Genomic DNA, 20675 nt, shown 5'->3' with positions numbered 1-20675 from the left:
CAAAAGTGGATGCTGGGATCTGAACTCTGCTCCTTTACAAGATCAGTACATGTTCTTAACTGCCGAGCCATCTCTCCAGCTCAGTATTTTAATTTAATCTTTGTGGTAGTGGGGATTGATCCCAGGGGCCTTTCACTGACCAGGCAGCTGATCTCCCGTGGAGCCACACCTCCAGCCCTGGCTCTAGCATTGTGACTGTCTCATAAGCTGCAACTGAACAGGGAGCAGCTGTCCAGTCCCTGGATGATCTCATCTTCTCCCCAAGAAGATAGACATTTGCCCTGGTGCCCCAGTAGCGCAGGAAGCGTCCCTTTTTCCTATGAGGAGCTCGGAGGCTGTTGGTCTGGATTTCAGTTCTGCTGCCTCGACTTCCTTGTTCAGCGTTGCTTTTGATCCAAGAGCATGGATGGGGAGAGGCCCTTCCAGGCTTATAGCTAAAAGTCAAAAGATTTGCCCACCTTGCTTTGTGGATTCAGAATTGCAGTTTTGACGTCCTCATGCTGTGAGTTGGTTTTAAAAAACACTGCTGAACGTGCTTGGTAAGCAACTTGTTGCTTGAAGCAGGGTCTTACTCTATTGCCCAGGCTGACCTGGAATTCACTATGCTTGGCCTCAAACTCTTGGGGATCCTTCTACTTCAGCCTCCTAAGTGCTGGGAGCACACATGTGGTTTAACCTTTGGTTTTCCTTTTGTGATTAGCCTCCGGGCCACTTAGCCTGTCCTCGGACATGACCTGTCTTTTAAGATATCCATTGTGTGAGAGGAGAAGCCCTGTATGATGCCAGCGTCACTTCCTGGCTGTCCCCCCCCCCCATCCCCAAGTAGAATCTTGGCTCTTCAAATTAGCTCTCTGTGTGTTCCTGAACTTGCGAGTTAATTTTTGGCCCCGTGAGGTGTTCGAAACTCTGTGTTTAGACATATACTTTGTGGCCTAAACCACTTGAGAATTGGCATATTTCTAAAGAGCGGGAGAAGCATGGGGCATCATTGGGATCAGTGACTGATTCATCCCTCAGGAGACATTGATCTAGGCTGTTCCAGTTTTAACCTGACTACCATGGCTGCTTCTCAAAGGCGGCTCTCTGATCTACACTACTCTGTTATACCAGAAACAGTACAAGGGCAAATCTGAGTTACCCACTTTTTAGATTTATGCCTACTTACCTCTCCCCCAAATGTTTGAGGCAACTTACAATGAAATACACGGACAAGTGCAAAGAGAACCTTGAAATAAGATAAAAAAACTAAGCTTACAAGGTAGCATGGGAAGTAAAAAAGGAGATAATTATTTGAAATTTAAGCTAAATGATTTTCATAGTTGAATGTCGTATTTAATACTGATGTTCCTTGAAGGCAGGATACAAAAAGAAACATGAATTGTATTTTATTTTATTTATTTATTTATTTTTTTTTGGTTTTTCGAGACAGGGTTTCTCTGTGTAGCTTTGCGCCTGTCCTGGAACTCACTTGGTAGCCCAGGCTGGCCTCGAACTCACAGAGATCCGCCTGGCTCTGCCTCCCGAGTGCTGGGATTAAAGGCGTGTGCCACCACCGCCCGGCCGAATTTTATTTTTTTTGGGGGGGGAAGATGACTTATAAGTTGGAATAATGACAGATGAAGTTAGCAGTGGTTGTATTAAGTGATTTTTCCCCTATAGACTTAAGAAAAACATTTAAATGGGATTCTGTTTACTGCTGTAATTGGCAGTGGGACCTGGGAGAATGGAGCCTAAAAATGAGGTGGACTAATGGTTCATGCAATAGCTAACTTTTTCCACAGCATCAGACCAGTTATATTCTGAGGGTTAAGAAGAATCACATGAGTGAAGTGTACAATCCCAAGGACAAGCCACACGTGACAAAAACATGTTTTTTTCATAGAGGCATTTAATTACTAGCAAGCAGTAATGAATAATCTGGAGTAAACTCAATCCTATCTGCTACAGTTAAGAGGAGCATGAAAACACATCCCAAGAACAATTCCAGGTTTTGAAGAAACTGAGGCCACAAGAGGCTTGTTTTCTTGACGTTTTCTCACAAGCACTGAGAATTCCATCCTTGGACCCCGTTCCACCAAGAACCCAAAGGCAATGGGTACGGAGGCTCGAGGGTTGTGCAGCTCACCTCAGGGGGTCTAAGCTGAGCAGGTTGTCACAGCAAGTGCAGGGTTCTTAGCCATGGGGATTGGAACTCATTTGGTGTAGGAGCCTTCTTCACATCCTGGGATAAAGCACCCTTATTTCTTATGATCGTCTGAGAACATTTTAAATCCTAAGTGGCCCAGAAGGTCAAAGATAACTGTGTAATTTATGTTTTCTGGAATACGAAGATACAGTTGTCCTACAATTCTGTTTTGTTTTATTGTTATTCTGTTTGGGTGTTTTTTTTTTTAAACTAAACTTTAGTGGGTTTTATCAGGTGGATTTTTGTAATGCAACATGATAATATTCTTGATAGTACTTTATTCTTTGAGGCAAGCTCTTTTGTAGTCTAGGCTGTCTTCTGTAGTCTAGGCTAACTTGGCTGTGGAGCTGAGGATGGCCTTGAACTTCTGATCCTTCTGCCTCCAGGCTCAGTTTATTCGGTGCTGGGGATTGAACCCAGAACTTGGAGCCTGTTAAACAAGCACTCTACCAGCTAATCCCCTGTAGTACTTTTGAAGTTAGTAGAAAAATGGGCATGGTCACACAAGCGCTTACTCCCAGAATTCAAGGTACTAAGGCCAGCGTGGACTATAAAACAAACCAAACAAAACTTTAAATGGCTTTCATATAAAGGGTTCTTTTACTCACCCTGGGAAACAAATGAAACCTTCATTTAAAAAAAAATTTATTAAAAAGAAAAGAAAACGTGGATTACTACTGTGTACCCTCCTGTCTGTGTGTGGGCACATGTGCCCCAGCATGCAGGTGGAGGTCAGAGGACAGCCTGTGGAGTGGTTTTCTCCTTCCACCTTTACAAGCCCTTTGAGGATGGAGCTAGGTGGCCAGACTGTCCTCAGGCTGAAGAGATCCGCCCGCCTCTGTGGATTAAAGGTGTGCGCCACCACTGCCGGGTATCCAAGACCTTTTTATGTGGAGTTCTGGTAATATTGTTTTGGATCAGAAATGTTTAGGACTCTTGATTCGAAACACTGGTAGCACTTGGAAACTCGGAAGAAGCTTGTCTTTTCCTCTTTCTCTGTTATCAGCTGTTAGCAAAGGTTGTGACAAAAATTGGCAAGTGTGGCTCTGAGATATTCTTCTTGATTTGAGAAAAGCCATATGCCTTCCCTTTTACAAGTTATATTTATTTTTAAGTATCGTTTGCCGCTATTTAACAATATTAAGGGGAATCTGTACTAAATACCAGATTGCTGCTGGCAAGTTGAAATTCTGCTACCAAAGTCTTGGATCTCCGTATGCTCGGATGAGAGGACACCCTGGTTCTTACATGCATGACATTGCTCAGGCTTATAGGTTTTCGGATTAAAATCTGCTCTTTCAGGCATCTGCTTCTACTGTGGCACCGTGACAAAGCTTCCATCCAGGTACTTGTCCACGTTGGCATAGAATTTGAGGAAGGAGTGTGTGAGTGATCCCAGGAGAAGGGGTTGCCTCACTGAGGAGAAAGTGATACTGAAGTCTCCTCTTGGCAAGAGGATTGCTGGGAAGGCATGCTGGCCGGAGGAGACAATGAAGCAGACCCTGGGTTCCACAGGGCATGGTGGCATTTCCAGAAAGGACGGTCGTTTGGCTTTGTTGAAGTATAAGCATGAGCAGGGAAGGATGTTAGGAGATGAAGCTAGAGTGGTAGACTCGGGCCAGGTCATGAAGAATCCTGTGTGTCTTCCATTCATCAGGTACTTACTGGATAGATAGCTTGTGCACCAGGCCCTGCTTAGACACACAGTGCTCACAATGGGAAGAGATAGATGATAAATAGGAACAGATGAGTGCATAGGAGATACATTAGTGACCACCGGTAAGAGAAGTTTTGAAGTGAGTAAAAATAGGAGTTACCATATTAGGGGGTCAGGAAAGGTTGGTTAAAGAACCAGCAGGGTGAATGACTTTAGTGTTCAGGCCTAAAGAGAGATGCCAGTGCCCTGAGGTTGGGACTAGAGAAATGACTCATTGTCCGAGTTCAGTTCTCAGCACCCATGTTAGGCAGCTCACAACTGCCTGATCCAGGGGGGTCTGATGGGTCTACCCTCCATGGGTATGTAGACGCGCGCGCGCGCATGCGCACGCGCGCGCACACACACACACACACACACACAAGCACACACGTGTGCGAGTGTGCATAATTTTAAAAAATTTGTTTTTCAAAGCCCTGAAGTTAGGTGGTCTCTAGCCTGTTAAAGGAACTGTTAGGAGTTAAGCATGGCTGAATGTCATGAGGGGGAGGAACAGAATAGAGGACTCAGGAAACAAAGCAGGGATTTGGGGTGAAATAGGAGAATGACTAGAGAGTTTGGCACTGAGGAAAAATATAATCTACTGTATATTTTTAAAAGATTGCTCTGTAGTGGATAGAAAGCCAAGAAACCAGTGAGGGAGTTATTTTAATAATCATGTGAGAGGTAGTAGCTTGAAAAAGGGTGGCCACAGTGTAGGGGAGGCAGTTTTGCCATATATGATAAGCAGTCATTGACGAATTCTGATCCATAGGACTGGAAAGATGGTCCAGTGGTTAAGAGCAGTGGCTGCTCTTCCAGATGACCCAGGTTTGATGCCCAGCACCTACATACCATCTCACAACTGTGTAACTCTAGATCCAGGGGCTCCAACACCGTCTTTTGGCCTCTACAGACACCAGGCATGCACATAGTGTACAGATATACATGTAGACAAAATATTCATATACATAAAATAAAAATAAATGAATATTAAAAAAAGAATTATCCATGGAACAACAGGTTATGTTTGTTTAAAGAGAAAAAGAAAGAAAGGTTCTGGTAGCCATGTGGGAGAAAGCTTGGCAAATTGAGATAATGAACTGGATTCATTTTTAAAAGTTCAGTCACTAGGAATAAAGATAGAAACCTCAGAAGGGAAGTAGGCTCAGGCCCGAAGGCCCTGGGAACCAATTCTTTGCCAAGGGGTAGAAATAGGAAATAGTTACCCATTTGGAAAATCTTTGTGAGCCTTGCAAGGTGACATTATGGTTAGGTTTATTCTAGAGGTATCCCACCTCAAATGTTACCTGCGATACACCACATGCCGGGTACTGTTGTGAGTACTGTGTATGGGTTCATCTGAACCTTACCATGGCCCAGGGATGAGGTCTGGGACAGAGTGCCAATCACGGTCCAATTTTGTTTTTCATTTTCTACATGTGCAAAGTGTATGTGTATGTGGTGTGTGTATGTGTACATATTCTTGTGTGGGAGCGTGCATGTATTCAGGTGTGCATTCATATGTGTGCATGTGTGGAGGCCATAAGTGTGTATTGAATGTCTTCCTCAATGGCTTTCCACATTTTGGGGTTAGAGTCTCCCACCACTTAGCTAGACTGAAGCTGACCATCTACCCCCATCCCACCCCACCCCAAACACACTAGATTACCCTTGTACAGCTTTTTACGTGGGCACTGGGGATCTGAACTCAGATCCCCATGCTTGCGTGGCAAGTACTTCATTGACTGAGGCGTCTCCCCAGGTACTGTGGTTCCCACTTTATAGAGACTTGGGCAAAGGGCTGGGTGGTTCTCTGTTACTAATGTATCTCCTATGCACTCATCTGTTCCTGTTTATCATCTGTCTCTTCCCATTGTGAGCACTGTGTGTCTAAGCAGGGCCTGGTGCACAAGCTATCTATCCAGTAAGTACCTGATGAATGGAAGACACACAGGATTCTTCATGACCTGGCCCGAGTCTACCACTCTAGCTTCATCTCCTAACATCCTTCCCTGCTCATGCTTATACTTCAGCAAAGCCAAACGACCGTCCTTTCTGGAAATGGCACCATGCCCTGCAGGTTCTGTTTTTGAGCCAGAGTTTTGCAATGTCAAGGAGCTGCCAGCTCCTAGACTCAAGTGATCCTCAACTTCTCGACTAGCTGGGGTTATAAGCATATAATGCTTTTTAATTTAATTTATTTTTTAAGCTTTATTTTTGGTGCTAGCAGCCCTGGGCCTCACAAGGCAGACAGGCTAGTGCTGAGCTGCATACCACCCCAGCCCGACTTTGATTTTTAAGGACAGTGATGTGATTTGGGGGTTCCACAGCCTTTCTTAGGTTGGGAACTTGTTTTAGACCTACCCCCAGCTCAGTTAGGACAGGAAGACAGTTGGTCCCTCCTGTCTTAGGGTTTTTATTGCTGTGAAGAGACATCATGACCATGGCAACTCTCATAAAGAAAACATTTGATTGGGGCTGGCTTACAGCTTCAAAGGTTCAGTCCATTATCATGATGGGGAGCATGGCAGCATGCAGGCAGACGTGGTTCTGGAGCTGAGAGTGCTACATCTTGGAGGTAACAGGAAGTCTACTGAGATACTCAGTGGTATCTGAACATAGAAAACCTCAAAGCTCACCCCCGCACCCCCGCGGGAACACACTTTCTCCAACAAGGCCACACCCACTCCAACAAAGCCACGCCTCCTAATAGTGCCACTCCCTGTGAGCTTATGGGGGACAGTTACATTCAAACCACCACAGTCCCCTTCCCTGAACAGTGTCTCGCACTGTCTCCGTCAATATTTCTCTTACACAGTTGCTTCTTTTTTCCTTTCCCAAAGGAAATGATAGTTGATAATGCTTTTGAGGTTAGAGAAAACGAGAGTTAGGTTTTAAAAAAATGGCCCTCAACTTTTTTTTGTCCAACCCTGACCCAAATTTATGTCAGGTTTTCATCACAATCTGATTCACACATACCTTTGTTTACCTAACAAAGTGCTGTAGCTAGCAATACTTATTCCTTACCAAGTGCATCGCACTCTAATCGCTCCTGTTCATTTAAAATTCCATTTTTAAAAGCGCACACAACCACGATAAATTCATTTTGGAATCCACTAATAGGCGGCCACAGAGTTAGAAAAACATGAATTACACCAGCAATAAACAAGCAGCCCTGGTGCGCTGGGTTCCTGGGAATGATGCTGTCTCTAGACTAGGTGGCTTAAACAAGAGACCCTTTTCCCTGCAAGCTAGAGGTCAAAGCAGGGTGGCCAGAGTCTGTGCCTTCTAAGGGCTGGGAGGGAGGATTGGGCCGGCCTCTTCTGAGCCTGTGTTGGCTGGCTGCCAGTCTGTGGTGTTCTTACCTCTCAGGTGCTTCCCCTTGATCTCCCCCCTCCATCCACTGTGCATTATTCTCCCTGTGTGTCCAAATTAGTTCCCCTTTAAGGACACCAGTCATACTGGCTCAGAGGCCTACCCTATGCCATATGACCGCATCACAGCTTGCCTGATGACATCCTCTGTGACCCTGTTCCCAATTAAGGCTGTGTTCTGACATACTGGATTTCAGAATTCAGCGTATGAATTTTGGGTGAGGCACACAGATCAGCTCATCACAGATGAGAGAAACACAATAGTGACCACAGGAAGCCCCATCATATTGAACCCACATTACATAGAGGACCCTCGGTTATACCGTCTTATCTTATTTTATAATCAAGGAAGCCAAGCCAAGAGAGATTTTATTCTGATCTTGATTTAGAGCCCATGTTATCTCCTGACTCATGACTCTACCTGTTTGCAGAATATCAAGAGAGGTACAGTTAGTCATTTGGTCTAAATGGAAATGCAAAATCCAGGTCGTAAACACTACAGAATTGTGCTGAATGGAGTTCATTGTAGTGAGACCCTCTAAAGGGGCAGGCAGGTGCCTGTCCCTGAGGGCCCTGCCCCAGAGGTCTGTGGATCACAGGCTGTCCTGGCAGGTCATGCCAGCCAACCGTTGGTTCTGTCCACTCCGTTCCTTCTCCACCACAAGCTGCTGTATTCTTGACAACACCAGGCGGCCTCCCTCCCTCCGAGCTTCCCCACCCGCCTTCTGAATTTAGATCAGGGTGAAGAGTACAGGGAAGGAAATGAGCCAGAAAATAGAAAATTAATACTTGGTGGAATTGTCATATTTTAAAAATAATTTATAACCAATGTCAGATAACAGGAGTTAAATCATTTTATCAGCAGGCTGCTCGAGGATTTGAAAATTGGCATCCATCATTATAAATCGGGTCTTGGGAATGGTCTCCAGGGATGCAGGTTGATGTGGGATGGGCAGAAATGTAAATATGTGCTGATCTGGGTCCTTTTCTTTCACACAGACCCTTCCCATATCTCATTGCATGATTATGGTATGTTAAACGCTAACAGGAGAGACAAAGCTATTTGAGGCCATAGTTAGCCCACTTTTCATATTTAGTCCGCCTGTCAGCTCTGGGGAACTGGTTCTGTGGAAGGCATTCATTTCAAGGTGCTACTTCCAACCCATAATTTCAGGAGTGGGTTCATCGTCTTCTATGGGGGTTCCTTTTTTTTTTTTTTGAGATTCAGATGCCACATTCTACCCTTGGGCCCCTGAGCAGAAGTGTCCTTCAGAAGTCCCTTTCCTACTAAGAAGGGCCTCCATGATTAAAGGTCCACCTTTCATTTCCTGTCGTTACAGCTGTTTGCCGCGGCCGTGTGGTGAGAGTCCCTGCGGGCAGCCTGGTTCGCGTGGTGGGCACCGAACTGGTGATCCCCTGTAACGTCAGTGACTATGATGGCCCCAGTGAGCAAAACTTTGACTGGAGCTTCTCATCTTCGGGGAGCAGCTTTGTGGAGCTCGCCAGCACCTGGGAAGTGGGCTTCCCGGCCCAGCTGTACCGGGAGCGGCTGCAGCGGGGCGACATCCTGTTGAGGAGAACCGCCAATGATGCTGTGGAACTGCACATAAAGAACGTCCAGCCCTCAGACCAGGGCCACTACAAGTGCTCAACCCCGAGCACAGATGCCACCGTCCAGGGCAACTATGAGGATACAGTGCAGGTTAAAGGTACAGTCCTCACACGGGGCCAGACCTTCCTCTGCCATTCTGCTGCTGCAAAGAGACTCAGTTTCCCCTGTCCATCGCAGTGATGGTGTCTTACCTAATGATAGGCAGAGGGTGGATCAGGTGACCCCTGGGAGCCTCTTTTCCTTTCCCAGTATAATTCTAAGGCATCCTGTGGCCGGTGAATGGTAGGCACCGTGGTGTGGTCACCCGTGAGAGCCCGGCTCTGGAGCCAGCTTGCCTGTGCCGTCGGCTCCTGGCTCTGCTACTCGTCAGCTAAATGGCTCCTGGCTCACTCCATGCCTCAGCTTCCTCTGTCCAGCAGAGCTTGCCTTAAAAGGTGTGGGGACAGGAGAGCTAACCATGCCAGGCCTCTCCGCCATGTCATAGCAAGTATTCAGCTTAAAGACAAGCTGGAAGGCATGCCTAGGAGGTTCAGCTTTATGGGAGAAATAGATAGTTCAAAGTTCCTGTCTTTTTCTCCAGGACCCTCTTGAGTTAATGTCTGTTTGCAGCAGAAGTTGTACTTGCTGTTTATAGACGATGAGACCACGTGGTTACAGCTGTTTCGTGAACCCAGCTGTGCAAAGCTGACATCATAGGTGTCTGGAATATCTTGGGTTTGGGTTTTCCTTGCTTTGTAAGTGCTGTTGGACTTGCTCCCACGTTCAATTATCTGAATTGAGTGAAGAAGATAGGGCAGGCTAGTTCCCTCATTTACACATGAGATGGGAGTGCATAGGTTAATTACTTGCTTAAAATGACACAGCTCATTAGTGAGTGAGCAAGAAGAAGCTGTTTTCATTTGAGGCTAGCAAAACAAGAAACATAATTATTGTTATTATTAGTTGTACATTTATTTGTGCCCTGCTTTGTTTCTGAAAATATTTGTATCAGGGCAGGAGTGTGTATAATTACCTGGAAAGTAGAAAATGGTAATAGAAAAAGAGTGGGCTGATCCAGGCACCCACCCGGCCATGGTTGGTAGAAACCGATCCTGCTCAGCTGTTGCTGTTCCTTCACCAAACCAGGAGGGGATGAAACGTCAGCCACACCCATCAAGTAGGAACCAAAGCACTAAGCCACCAAATCTACCTCTTCCATCCTCCCATGAAAGGTACAGAATGTAGGTGGGTGTGGTGGCATGCACCTGTAAACCTAGTGCTTGGGAAGCCGAGGCAGGAAGATTGAAACTTTGAGGCTAGCCTGGGCTAGTTCAAAGCCAGCTTGAACTACATAGTGAGACTCCATCGGGGCTTGGGGATTGGGGTATAGGAAACTCGAAAGTTCAGTGGTAGACTGATTGCCTAGATATGTAAGGCCCTGGATTTGACTTCTAGAATTGGGGGGCGGGTAAATCCTGACCTTTTTTTTTTTCCTTGCAAGACTTCCCCTAAGGCACTTTTGCGCTGAGTTAAGCAGACAACAGATCACCCCTCCCTCAGGTCGACACTCTTGTGACTTCACTGTAAGAAGTGGAGGGTGACAGAGCCCCTGCCCCTCCCTAGCATCTGCCTGTTTCCTCACCCGTCTTTGAAGGCAAGAGAGGCAAGAGGAGGCTTTTTCTTGGCTCAGGCTGGCTGGCTACCCACAGAGAGTCTCTGGCAGGAGCCAGACGTGGTCCAGCATCTGTCTGGCCTTCAGCTTCACAGGTCCTGAAGCTGCCTCAGTGAGGAACTGGCCTTGAGAGTGAAGCCGTGCTAGCCACACTCACAGACTGATGCATGTACTGGAAGGCCACTCTATTAGGGCTGTAGAAGAGGTGGGCCTGTGGGAAGTGTTCTTCTGAAGGGGCAACGTTCCTGTTATCTGAGTGTGTAATCAAGGGGAAAGCCAGAGAGATGATGAATTGTGATGCTTGAAGAGCCACACATTAGCTCCTGGTGAGCTTGGAAGGTTTTCCCAGCCCTTGGTAGACAGCCCCCACCTGACTCTCACCAGATCACCTGCATTGGCCGCCATCACTTCTCCTGAACCCGCCCTCTTTTCTAGACTGTGGCAGTGGTGGCTTCTCCCCCGTTGGTGCTAAGAATTAGCAGCAGAACGGTCAGCATTTCTTGGCCCCTTCCTGTCCTGTGGATGTATCCTACTCAGGACACGAGCCACAGGCAGCTCCTGCCATCATCTCTCCCTGGAGATCTTGAGTTTGGCAGCTTACTTGTCTCTAGAGTGCAGGCTCCCTCCTCCAGTCCCGTGCCCTAACCAAAGTATTGTTTGGACATTGTGCCAGTCTGTTTCATCCTGGTGCCGGGCACTGTCCTGTCCTGCCACTCAGTTCTAGGCACTGTCCTGGCATTCACTGGACTCCTGTTGGCTCCGTGAAGCAGGTACAGTCATCATCCTCCTTTCTGGGAAACTGAGGCACAGAGCTCAAGGTAAACCTGCATCATGGTGACCGAACAACACTCACAAACCCATTTTAGCTGGAGTTTCATTATTGTCTCATTTTTCTCTTTTGCTTTTCCAAGTCGGAAAGTCAGTTGAGATTGTGGGTAGATCAGAGTAGATGACTTGCCTCTCTAGGCCTTAGAACCAGAAATGGAGTGGAGGAATCTTTCTTAGGTAGCTGCCGTGGCTCAAGGCCAGAGTCATGGAATAGGTAGCCAGTTCCTTCCTTATGGGATAGGACCAATGGTGACCCCTGACTGACACCTTCCCTCTGTCCTTCACAGTGCTGGCCGATGCCCTGGTGGTGGGCCCCAGCTCCCGGCCTCCTCTAGGCCTGAGCCTGCGTGAGGGGGAGCCTTTTGAGCTTCGATGTATCGCGTCTACCACGTCACCGTTGCACACTCACCTGGCCCTTCGGTGGGAGCTACACCGCGGCCCAGTGCACCGCAGCATCATAGCCCTAAGCCACGAGGGCAGGTTTCACCCAGGCCCTGGCTATGAGCAGCGCTACCACAGTGGCGATGTACGCCTGGACACCGTGGGCAGCGACGCCTACCGCCTCTCTGTGGCCCGGGCGCTCTCTGCGGACCAGGGTTCCTACAGGTGTGTGGTGAGCGAGTGGATCACAGAGCAAGGCAGCTGGCAGGAAATCCAGGAAAAAGCTGTGGAAGTGGCTACCGTGGTGATCCAGCCGACAGGTGAGGTTTTGAACACGGGTCACTCAATGATCGGGACCAGCGACCGGGTACCGGACTAGACCAGGAAAGGGCTAACCCCGCTTCCCCTCGTTGGGTAAGGGGAGCAGAGTGGTGTTGATAGCCTGGGGGAGAGTGACTCTGCTTTGAGCTGTGTGCTGGTACTAGCTTTGCCTTCCTGCGAACCTGGGAACCTGGGCTGTTGCTCACCTTGCATAGGAAGGTTGCTGACTGACTCAGAGGCAGAGAATGACGTCCTGTCAGGGCCCACCTGATGTTCCCTGGAGCCGTGGGTGGATTCGCTCACACCTGCTGCTTTGGCTTTTGCTTGTTCACTATTTCCTTGAGTGAGTCCTTGGCTGTGCCTCCCTGGTGGCTGTGGTGGTGTGTGTGTGTGTGTGTGTGGCTGACTCCAAACCTCTTGCCAGTGTGGCCCTCCTGGACGTGCCTTTCCACCCCCATCAGGTGCACCATCCCCGGCTGAGTGACACACTCCCCATGGATGAGGTCTCTTCTTGCTTCCTGTGCCATGTATACTCCAGAAAGTCCAGCCATGGTCCATATAAATTAATCTTTGTCCTATAATTTGCAAATATACCCCCTTTTAAAATCTCCGACTACAGAAACAAGACAGAAGAGACGTATTACGGAGTACACAAAAACAGAAGAAAAATGAGAGAAAAACCATTATTGACTTAGCCTTCAACAAGCATTAGGAGGGAGCTTACTGATTTCCGTACTGTGCTTGGCCCTGGGCTCAGAGCTACTGCAGGCTCAATCCCAGGTCACTGGAGCCTGAAGCTTCAGTGAGGACAGAGTCCAAAGAAACTGTGGCAGGTTAATGTCACTGCTGGGGATATCTGGGCATGCTTGGTTGTCTAGGAGTCTAACTAACATCTTCAGATCACAGTCTCCCCTGCCTCCTGGGAGACCTTGGCTGGACTCACTCCCTGCACAAGAATGTGAGTGTGTGGCCTGCTCTGTTTACTGGGAAGGAAAGTGGGAAGCTGTAACCAGTGATTGTTTTTGTAACTTGCATGGTCCTGGGCAGCATTCCCCGCATCTGAAAATGAGTGTGACTGTCTTCATGAGTGACTTGCGGCAGCCAAGGTGTGGCCATTACTGTGGGCCTTGGCTCCCTTGGCTGCAAAAATGACTTTCCAGATGGACTAAGGTCACCTTCTTTAGCCAAAGTGACTGTCTGGAGTCTGCCATAGGAAACCTCTAGCTATTCAGTGTTTACCAAGCAACTACTTTACTGAGGCAGGAGGGCTAAGAACTTAACTTGGCCCCGATTCACCGTTTAATGGAGGGATTTCAGTCAGAAAGGTGGTGCTTGTTTCAAACATACCACAAACCCATAGCATCTAGTTACATGACTGGGACTCAAGACTGGGTCATGCAGCTCCATCCTGAGGCTGAGGCTGCACCTCTTTTCAAGTTTTGAACTCAGAGCCTCCCACTTGCTAGGCAAGCACCTATGGCTTAGCTATATTGATTGCCTGTAGATGTAACCAACCGTCTTATTAAATAAGAAACACAGAGCCGATTCAGAGAAAAAAGCCAAGAGGTCAGAGCTAAGATCCTCACCCTTCCTGATTCAGCGATCCTCTTCAGTCAAGAGAGCTCTCCGAAAGGGACCTACTTCCTGTGTGTATGTCTTTATATAGTCTAGCTGTTCTGCCTTCTCATTGGTTGTAAACCCAAACATGTGACTGCCTTGTCACTCACTGCCTGTATGTACCGCCCTCCAGGTCCTTAAAGGCGTGCGCCACCGCCGCCACGCACTTGCTATGGCTCTAATAGCTCTGACCCCCAGGCAACTTTATTAACATACAATTAAAATCACATTTCAGTACAAGTAAAATACCACCACAGATTGCCCTTTTTATTTTGGGGTAGGACCTTGCTAAGTTACTCCAGCAGGCCTCGAACTTGTGCTCTTCCAGCCTCCGCTTCCAGAATAGCGAGGATGGCAAGCTTGCACCAACATACTTGGCCTTGTGATCTTTTCCTGTGTGATGGGCCTCTTTGACAGCCTTGTGAAGCCCGTAACTCTCTTAATTCATGAAACATAATACATAAGGTGACGGGAAAGAATTATACTGGAGTGGTTATCAAAATATCTTTAAGACAAATTTGTTTTATACTAAATTATACTTCATTATTAACACATGAATAATAAGCCATATTGGCAGGCTTAACAGCCCTCATAATTTCTAGGGAGCAGTGAATGCAAATGTTGTTTCATATGTCCACAGCTCCTGTCAAGTGATGTGTGACGATCTGTTATTTCTGTTGAGGACCAAGCCCCCAAGCCATCCTGTCCTGCCTTGTTGCTTTTATAAAGGGAAGATTTGTAATGTGTCAGCAAAGGTTCATGAAAATGAAAATAGGAATGGATCTTCCCATCCACAGGCCCAGACTCCATGTGTAGTCCACTTGGTAATAATGTGTAAATTCTCTGTGCACTGCAGCTTAAGATTCCCTGTGCGCGAGGGCTGTGAGCTCACTTGCCCGTGGCCCCCCCCCCCCTTCCCTCTCCTCCTTCCTCTCTCCCTCCATCCTCTACTTATTTATGTGTTTAGACAGGGTCTTACTGGCCTCAAACCGACAGGCTTATCTTGAGCTCACAGAGATCTGCCTGCCTCTGCCTCCCAAGTGCTGGGAGTGCAGACACGTCTCACCATCCCCAGCTGAGGGATGGTCTTTTGTTTATTATCAACCTGTGCATGGGTCGCAGGTGCTTGCTCACGTCCTCTGACCACAGTGGCGTTGTGAATGGCGCAGAGCCGCTTGGGTAGCAAAGCTGTGTCACCCATGTGGTAGGTCCTCCCTATGGTGGGAGTGGCTGGTGATACAAATCTTAGTATGTAACTTGAGGATGTAGCAGTAGTCTACAAGAGAAAACCTGGATTGCCACAGGCTTTACCCAGGTCTCCTCTTGCATTCTGAATCCTTGAAACTGTCGCCCCCTCCCCCCCTCCCCCACTCTAGTTCATCTCCCATTGCCAAACCCTTCAGTCTGGAATACCAGGACCCATGGTTACCGATCGGACAGGTATTTAGCCGCTTTCACCGAGATAGTGGACTGCACAGCTGAAAAGCCATTCCTGCCCATATTCCTGGACCCTAGGAACGCATTTCTTGATCTATACAGAGGAGAGAGCGAAGGACGAACCAGACTTTTAAATTCTTTTTCCTCATACTGTGTCTACCCCATTCTCTGTCATGTGTTGGGATGGATGTTGAACTTGGCTTGAAACAGTTATTTGAAATATCGTCAAGATTTGGAAGTATTCCTGTGGAAGCAGTATCTGTTGGAGGGTATGGGCTTGGTGTTTTCTGGACACCAGCCTTTGTCCCTGAGCTTCCTGGCAACGGCAGTGGACGCTGAATGGGTTCTGCTGGAAGGGGGGGACTGTGTCTCAGTTGACTTCACTGGGAGAAGTTGGCTGTCATTGAGTGACAGTTCCCAGAACATCATTGTAGCGTGAATTTTTCCACTCTGATTACAGATGTTCGACATTTTAAAAACTCCCTGAATAGAATAAAATATTTCCATTTAAAAGCTTTGACAGTGGAATACTAAACAAGACCTTCCTTGAGTCTGTGACACCCAATACTTTAAGGCTTCCCTTAAATATAGGTTACTTTTAATTGTCCACAGTCATGAGAGGACGGTAGCATGGAGAATGCAAAACTCACTGGGTTTGGGGTTTAGGGTATGTCTCATGCTTGACTTTCAGCTGGGCATGTCTAATGAAATGACAGTCTACATGCATCACATTGTGAAGGACTGACTCACGAGGAGAGTTGTCTGGTTTCACTTTCCTGGCTCATCTGTGCAGGGTTTTCCACCCCCACCCCCAGGGTGCTGGAGCCAGTGATGGTAGAGGAGGGCTCTACCATGGAACTGCTGGGCTTCAGCCTCCGTATCAGTAAGATGACCATAACAGTACCCACCTCACATTGTTAATTTCAGAATTAATGTCCAGTAAGTACATGAAAGCAATGTAAGTGTTTGCTGGTGTTCATTGCTTCTCTTTCCCAAAACCAATTTAGTGTGTGTCATGAATTTATTCATTAACTATTCCTCAAGTGCTTTCAACTGCACAAAGCCTTCTAATTTTAACACAATAAATCAGCTTAAAAGGAGGTGATCTAGAGGGTGGTAAGGGGAAGGGAGGGTCTGGAAAGGGCAAACCCCTTGATCACTTGAGGGACTTGTTTTTCCTCTTTTAGCTCTGCAGTTGGCTGTGCCCAGGACAGTGTCTGTGACTGAAGGAAAGGACCTGGACCTTTCTTGCAACATCACAACAGACCGCGTGGATGATGTCCGACCCGAGGTGACATGGTACTTCAAAAAGACACCCGATGCCTCCTTGCTTGCCTCCCACATGCTGGCTCGGCTGGACCGTGACTCCCTGGTACACAGCTCACCACACGTTGCTCTCAGCCATGTGGATACCCGCTCCTACCATCTACTGGTGCGAGATGCTAGCAAAGAAAACTCTGGGTACTACCTTTGCCTTGTGGCCCTCTGGGCTCCTGGACACAACAGGAGCTGGCACAAGGTGGCAGAGGCCATGTCTGCCCCATCTGGTGTAAGCGTGACCTGGCTAGGTGAGTAGCTTGAAGAGCGCCTTTTAAGCTGTCTGCCTAATCCTTCCTGTGCACTCGGGAAGCCCGTGGTATGCTGGGCATTCTGCCTCATTTAGATGTTTGGATCAGACAAGTGTCCTTGAGCTCCCCGTCTCCCGGGCTGGAGGGAAGCATGACGGGCTGAAACAGCCTGGCCAGCAAGGGAAAGCGTGGTGATGTTTGTTCTAGTACCTTTGCTGGAGAATGTGGGTTCCTTTGTTGTTAAGAGCCACCTGCCTGTGAGAGCTGAGCTGAATGACTCTTGGCAGTGGCTCTTTGTTGAGGGGAGAGACAGCCATCTTCTTCTCCTTACTTAGGCCTTTGTGCCCTGGGCCAGTGCGTCCTGAAGCGCAACGAGAAAGAGCAGTCGCCTCCTCCAGCTACCAAGAATGTCCTCCCCTCCTTCCGCCCTGGAAGCCCACAGTGGTTTTCTCTGCAGATGCAGTTTAGAGTAGCGACCATCCACCTCCCTGTCCCTCCTCAGGCTCTCAGCCCAGGTGCTGCTCCCTCGGTGGAGGGGCAGAGGTGCCATCTCACCCTATGTTTTATAGCCGCTTGTAACATGGAAAGATGACTGATGTGTCTTCATAGTGTCACCCCATTGTCATGCATGTGATCCCTTATCACATGTGTGATTGTGGTCATTGTCAAATGTCAACTGATAGATCCTCATCTTGCCATTGTGTGTGCTCCCTGAAGAGTGCTCACTTTATCATGTGTGTGCTCCCTTGGGACTCCTCACTTTACCATGTGTGCTCCCTGCTGTCCTCACTTTACCGTGCATGTGCTCCCTGCTGTCCTCACTTTACCGTGCATGTGCTCCCTGCTGTCCTCACTTTACCATGCAAGGTGTCTTCACCTTGTCTTATATGTGATTGCTGTCTTACGTGTGATTCCCGCTATGTGCTCGCCTTAGGAATGACTTGACTCGACTTCCTGCGTGCCCTCTTCCTCATCTCTTTTTTCCTGTGTCTGCTCACAGGGAGGGGTGTGTCCTAGCCCTTCCTGTTGTTCATCAAGGCCTGTAATTGCAGTCCGCCTTAGGAGCGATGGGCCTGTGGGGTGCGGCTCGCTCGCCACGGCATCGTTTCCCAGCGGCCAAGCCTGTGGTCAGCTCTTCTGTTTTCAGTGCTGTGGGCCTGACAAAGGCATTTGAGTTTTCTTTAAGGAGGCAGCACAGGTCTTAAAGGCCAGGAAATGACTTCCCCCTCTGCCTGATGCTACACCTCCTCCTGCATGTGCACGTCTTCAGCTCCCATATAGTTCTTCTCTACCTTCCAGAGAGGTCCTCTACTAGCTCAAGGGCGAGCTCCCTGTCTGGCTGTCCTAACAAGCCTCTCTTTGGCACAGATGGGAACTTGGCAAGTGGTAACAGGGGGTCGCAGGGGGAAGAGTCCTTAGAGAGTAAGCAGTAGGAAAAGTCAGGGCTGAGACGGGGTGAGCGGGGTGTGGGGGTGCTAGTCAGCCCCACGAGCAAAATGGAGCTTTGATATCTGGAGGGCGAAAGGAGCAGGCTTATCTGGAGAGCTTTCATTCCCACAGTCAGAAGCCTGCACGAGCGAGGCGCACTGTGAAGTCCTGAGCTGGAACAATGCTGGCCCAGCTAGGACTCTCCTTAGCAACCTTCAAAATAAAACAGATGTTGTCAGCACCAAGAGCAGAGTTTTCATCTCTGGAGTTGAATCTGTCTCCCGGCTCTGATCCTAGTGCATTGTGTGGCTCTGTCAGATTCCCACTCTGGCTCTCTCCCCTCCAACTTCTGAATCCTAGCTCCAGGATTTTTTTTTTTTTTTTTTTAAATTCTGCCTGCACTTCAATTCGAGGGCTTCTTTGAAGTCCTGGTGTATTGATCCTACATACCCTGGGGGAAGTATAGGCACTGTCAGACATCAGGGGCAAGCTCTGGGAGGGAACGGGCTTTGTAACTGGAAGGGATTTGTCAGTGACGTGTTCTCCAGAGATTGAGAGCAATAAAGAGGCTAAACTGTGGGAAAGACTCCTTTATTATCCCAAGGATCCTGTCACTTGTTTTCCTGCAGAGTGCCGGCGCCATTGTGGAAGTCATCTGTGCGCATCTCCAATGCGATAGAACTCCAGTAGAACCCATCCTTTCCCGTGCTTTACACCGAATAGGTGCTCCATCAGCATTGGCTGAGTGGGGGAGAAAATGTCAGCCCCAACCTACAAATCACATAAAACCTATGCATATAAAAACCAGAAATGTATGCGGGCATAGCCACGGCTTAGAATATTCAGAGACCCTTGTGCACACGGGAACTCACCAAGAGTGTAAATACCATGGAAAACAACTGTGCTCTTCTCTTTCTGCCTCTTAAGTCTTCCCCCTCTCCCCTGTCTATGACTCATGCTTTGCAGCTGCTTGGACACTCGTCTGGAGACGACTCAGGCCCGACTACAGCCACAGGCCTTTAGTCACAGTCTGCAGACTGCATTCTCTGCCCAGAAACTGAGGCAACCAGCTGACTTTAAATGTTGTCTCTAGAAATGTAGTTTGTGCATTCCATCAAATACAATTGAGCCTGTGTAGGATAATGAAGATGTGACCAAAAAAAAAGCCAGGAAGATAGATGACCTGCTTAGTGTTGTGTGACATGGACTGTTGTCACAGAGGCATTTTTGGGGGGTGGGGGTGGAATGAGACAGGGCTTCTCTGTGTAACTGCCTTGGCTGTCCTAGAATTTACTCACTCCATAGACCAGGCTGGCCTTGAACTCACAGAGATCCGCCTGCCTCTGTCTCCTGAGTGCTGGGATTAAAGGCGTGCGTCCCCACTACCCAGCTCACAGGGGCACTGTTAAGAAAGTTGGACCCCTGTGCAGATATGACACAGCACTCAGTTTCGCACTGGACATGTTAAGAATTGTAATTACCGTTTATTGGACACTTACTCTTTCAGGCACTGATGGAGAACTTCATATGCACTAAATGATCAGGCAGGAAGTGCTATTCCAAAGCCATCTTTGGAAAATGTACCCTTCCCCCAGTGGGAGCTAAACATGAAGCTAATTTTTGTTTGAGACTCGCTTAGAATTATGGCCTGAGTTGTCTGTCCTAAGCATTGTTGTCGTATGTGGGGCACATCTTTGGCTTTGGAAATCAGCTTCAACGCCTGAGATGGCCAGCATCAAGTCTTCAAGATGAGCTGTTCCTGTCTCCCTCTTCAGAGCTGTGCCGATTGATGAGGGGGTGGGATGGTCGTCTCAGGTGGGTAGTGTTACATGGGCCTGATAGTGATGGTCTGAAAAGTGAAAGATCCTTCGTAGCAGGGCAGGGAATTTTTTTTTTTTTAAGAGGGTTTAAAAAAGATCTTTTGCTACGATTTGTGTCCACCTTTGAAGGAGGAAAAGATGTAAGTTGGTTTGCAAAATGAAGAACAAAGCAGCCGACATAAAAATATAATCAAGATCAAAAGGGGCGAAGAGAATCTAAGAATAGATATTTCGAGGTGGTCGGGAGGAATTAGTTGCTGCATTTGAGCGCTGAATTTGTGAGTTTGGAAATCGAGACAAAAAAGAGACGTGATTATCCAGTTCTCTGAGGAAAGAAAACATAAACTCTTTCAGAGAGGCAAACTTTTTCTTGGCACTGAATTTGTCCCATGCTCTTTGATTTCGGGGGCAGTGGGTAATAATTTAATGGGCAGTGCTCGCGACTGTTCTTTTCCCAAAGGCCTTCGGTGATTGTTCAAATGGATGTTTCTTATACCCACACTGTCTCAGAGCTGAGGGTATGAGTTCTGAGTGTGGAAAGGAGTTTTTCTCACAAAGAACTTGAATGGCTTCAGGAAACAAATGTTGCTTTGTGTTGATCCAATTTAGTGTATGGCTAAAATGTGGAGAGCCGAGCAGAATGGCCAGTTAATCTGCACATTAAGCCATCTCTCTCTGCTATCAGATATCTTAAACGAGCCTTTGGCAAGAGTTGGATACTAATCAGTTTATGGTTGAGCTCTCTGCCCAAAGTACC

The 20675-nt window shown here is 47.8% G+C and overlaps 1 protein-coding gene across 3 annotated transcripts in view; it reads left to right on the top strand.

Moving 5' to 3' along the window:
• Positions 1 to 20675, top strand: part of Ptgfrn (prostaglandin F2 receptor inhibitor) — a 74381-nt gene that overhangs the window by 24138 nt on the left and 29568 nt on the right. For all 3 annotated transcript variants that reach the window (XM_052730499.1, XM_052730497.1, XM_052730498.1), the window contains exons 2-4: positions 8596 to 8964; positions 11634 to 12047; positions 16290 to 16670. In XM_052730499.1, coding sequence (XP_052586459.1) covers positions 8596 to 8964; positions 11634 to 12047; positions 16290 to 16670 — 1164 coding nt within the window. The remainder of the gene's footprint in view (positions 1 to 8595; positions 8965 to 11633; positions 12048 to 16289; positions 16671 to 20675) is intronic.

The sequence above is a fragment of the Peromyscus californicus genome, unplaced genomic scaffold (assembly GCF_007827085.1).
Source record: "Peromyscus californicus insignis strain IS unplaced genomic scaffold, ASM782708v3 Scaffold_9__1_contigs__length_137607984, whole genome shotgun sequence".
Classification (NCBI taxonomy): Eukaryota; Metazoa; Chordata; class Mammalia; order Rodentia; family Cricetidae; genus Peromyscus; species Peromyscus californicus.
The sequence above is the reverse complement of the archived record's forward strand: the minus strand, read 5'-3'. Positions and strand labels throughout refer to the sequence as shown.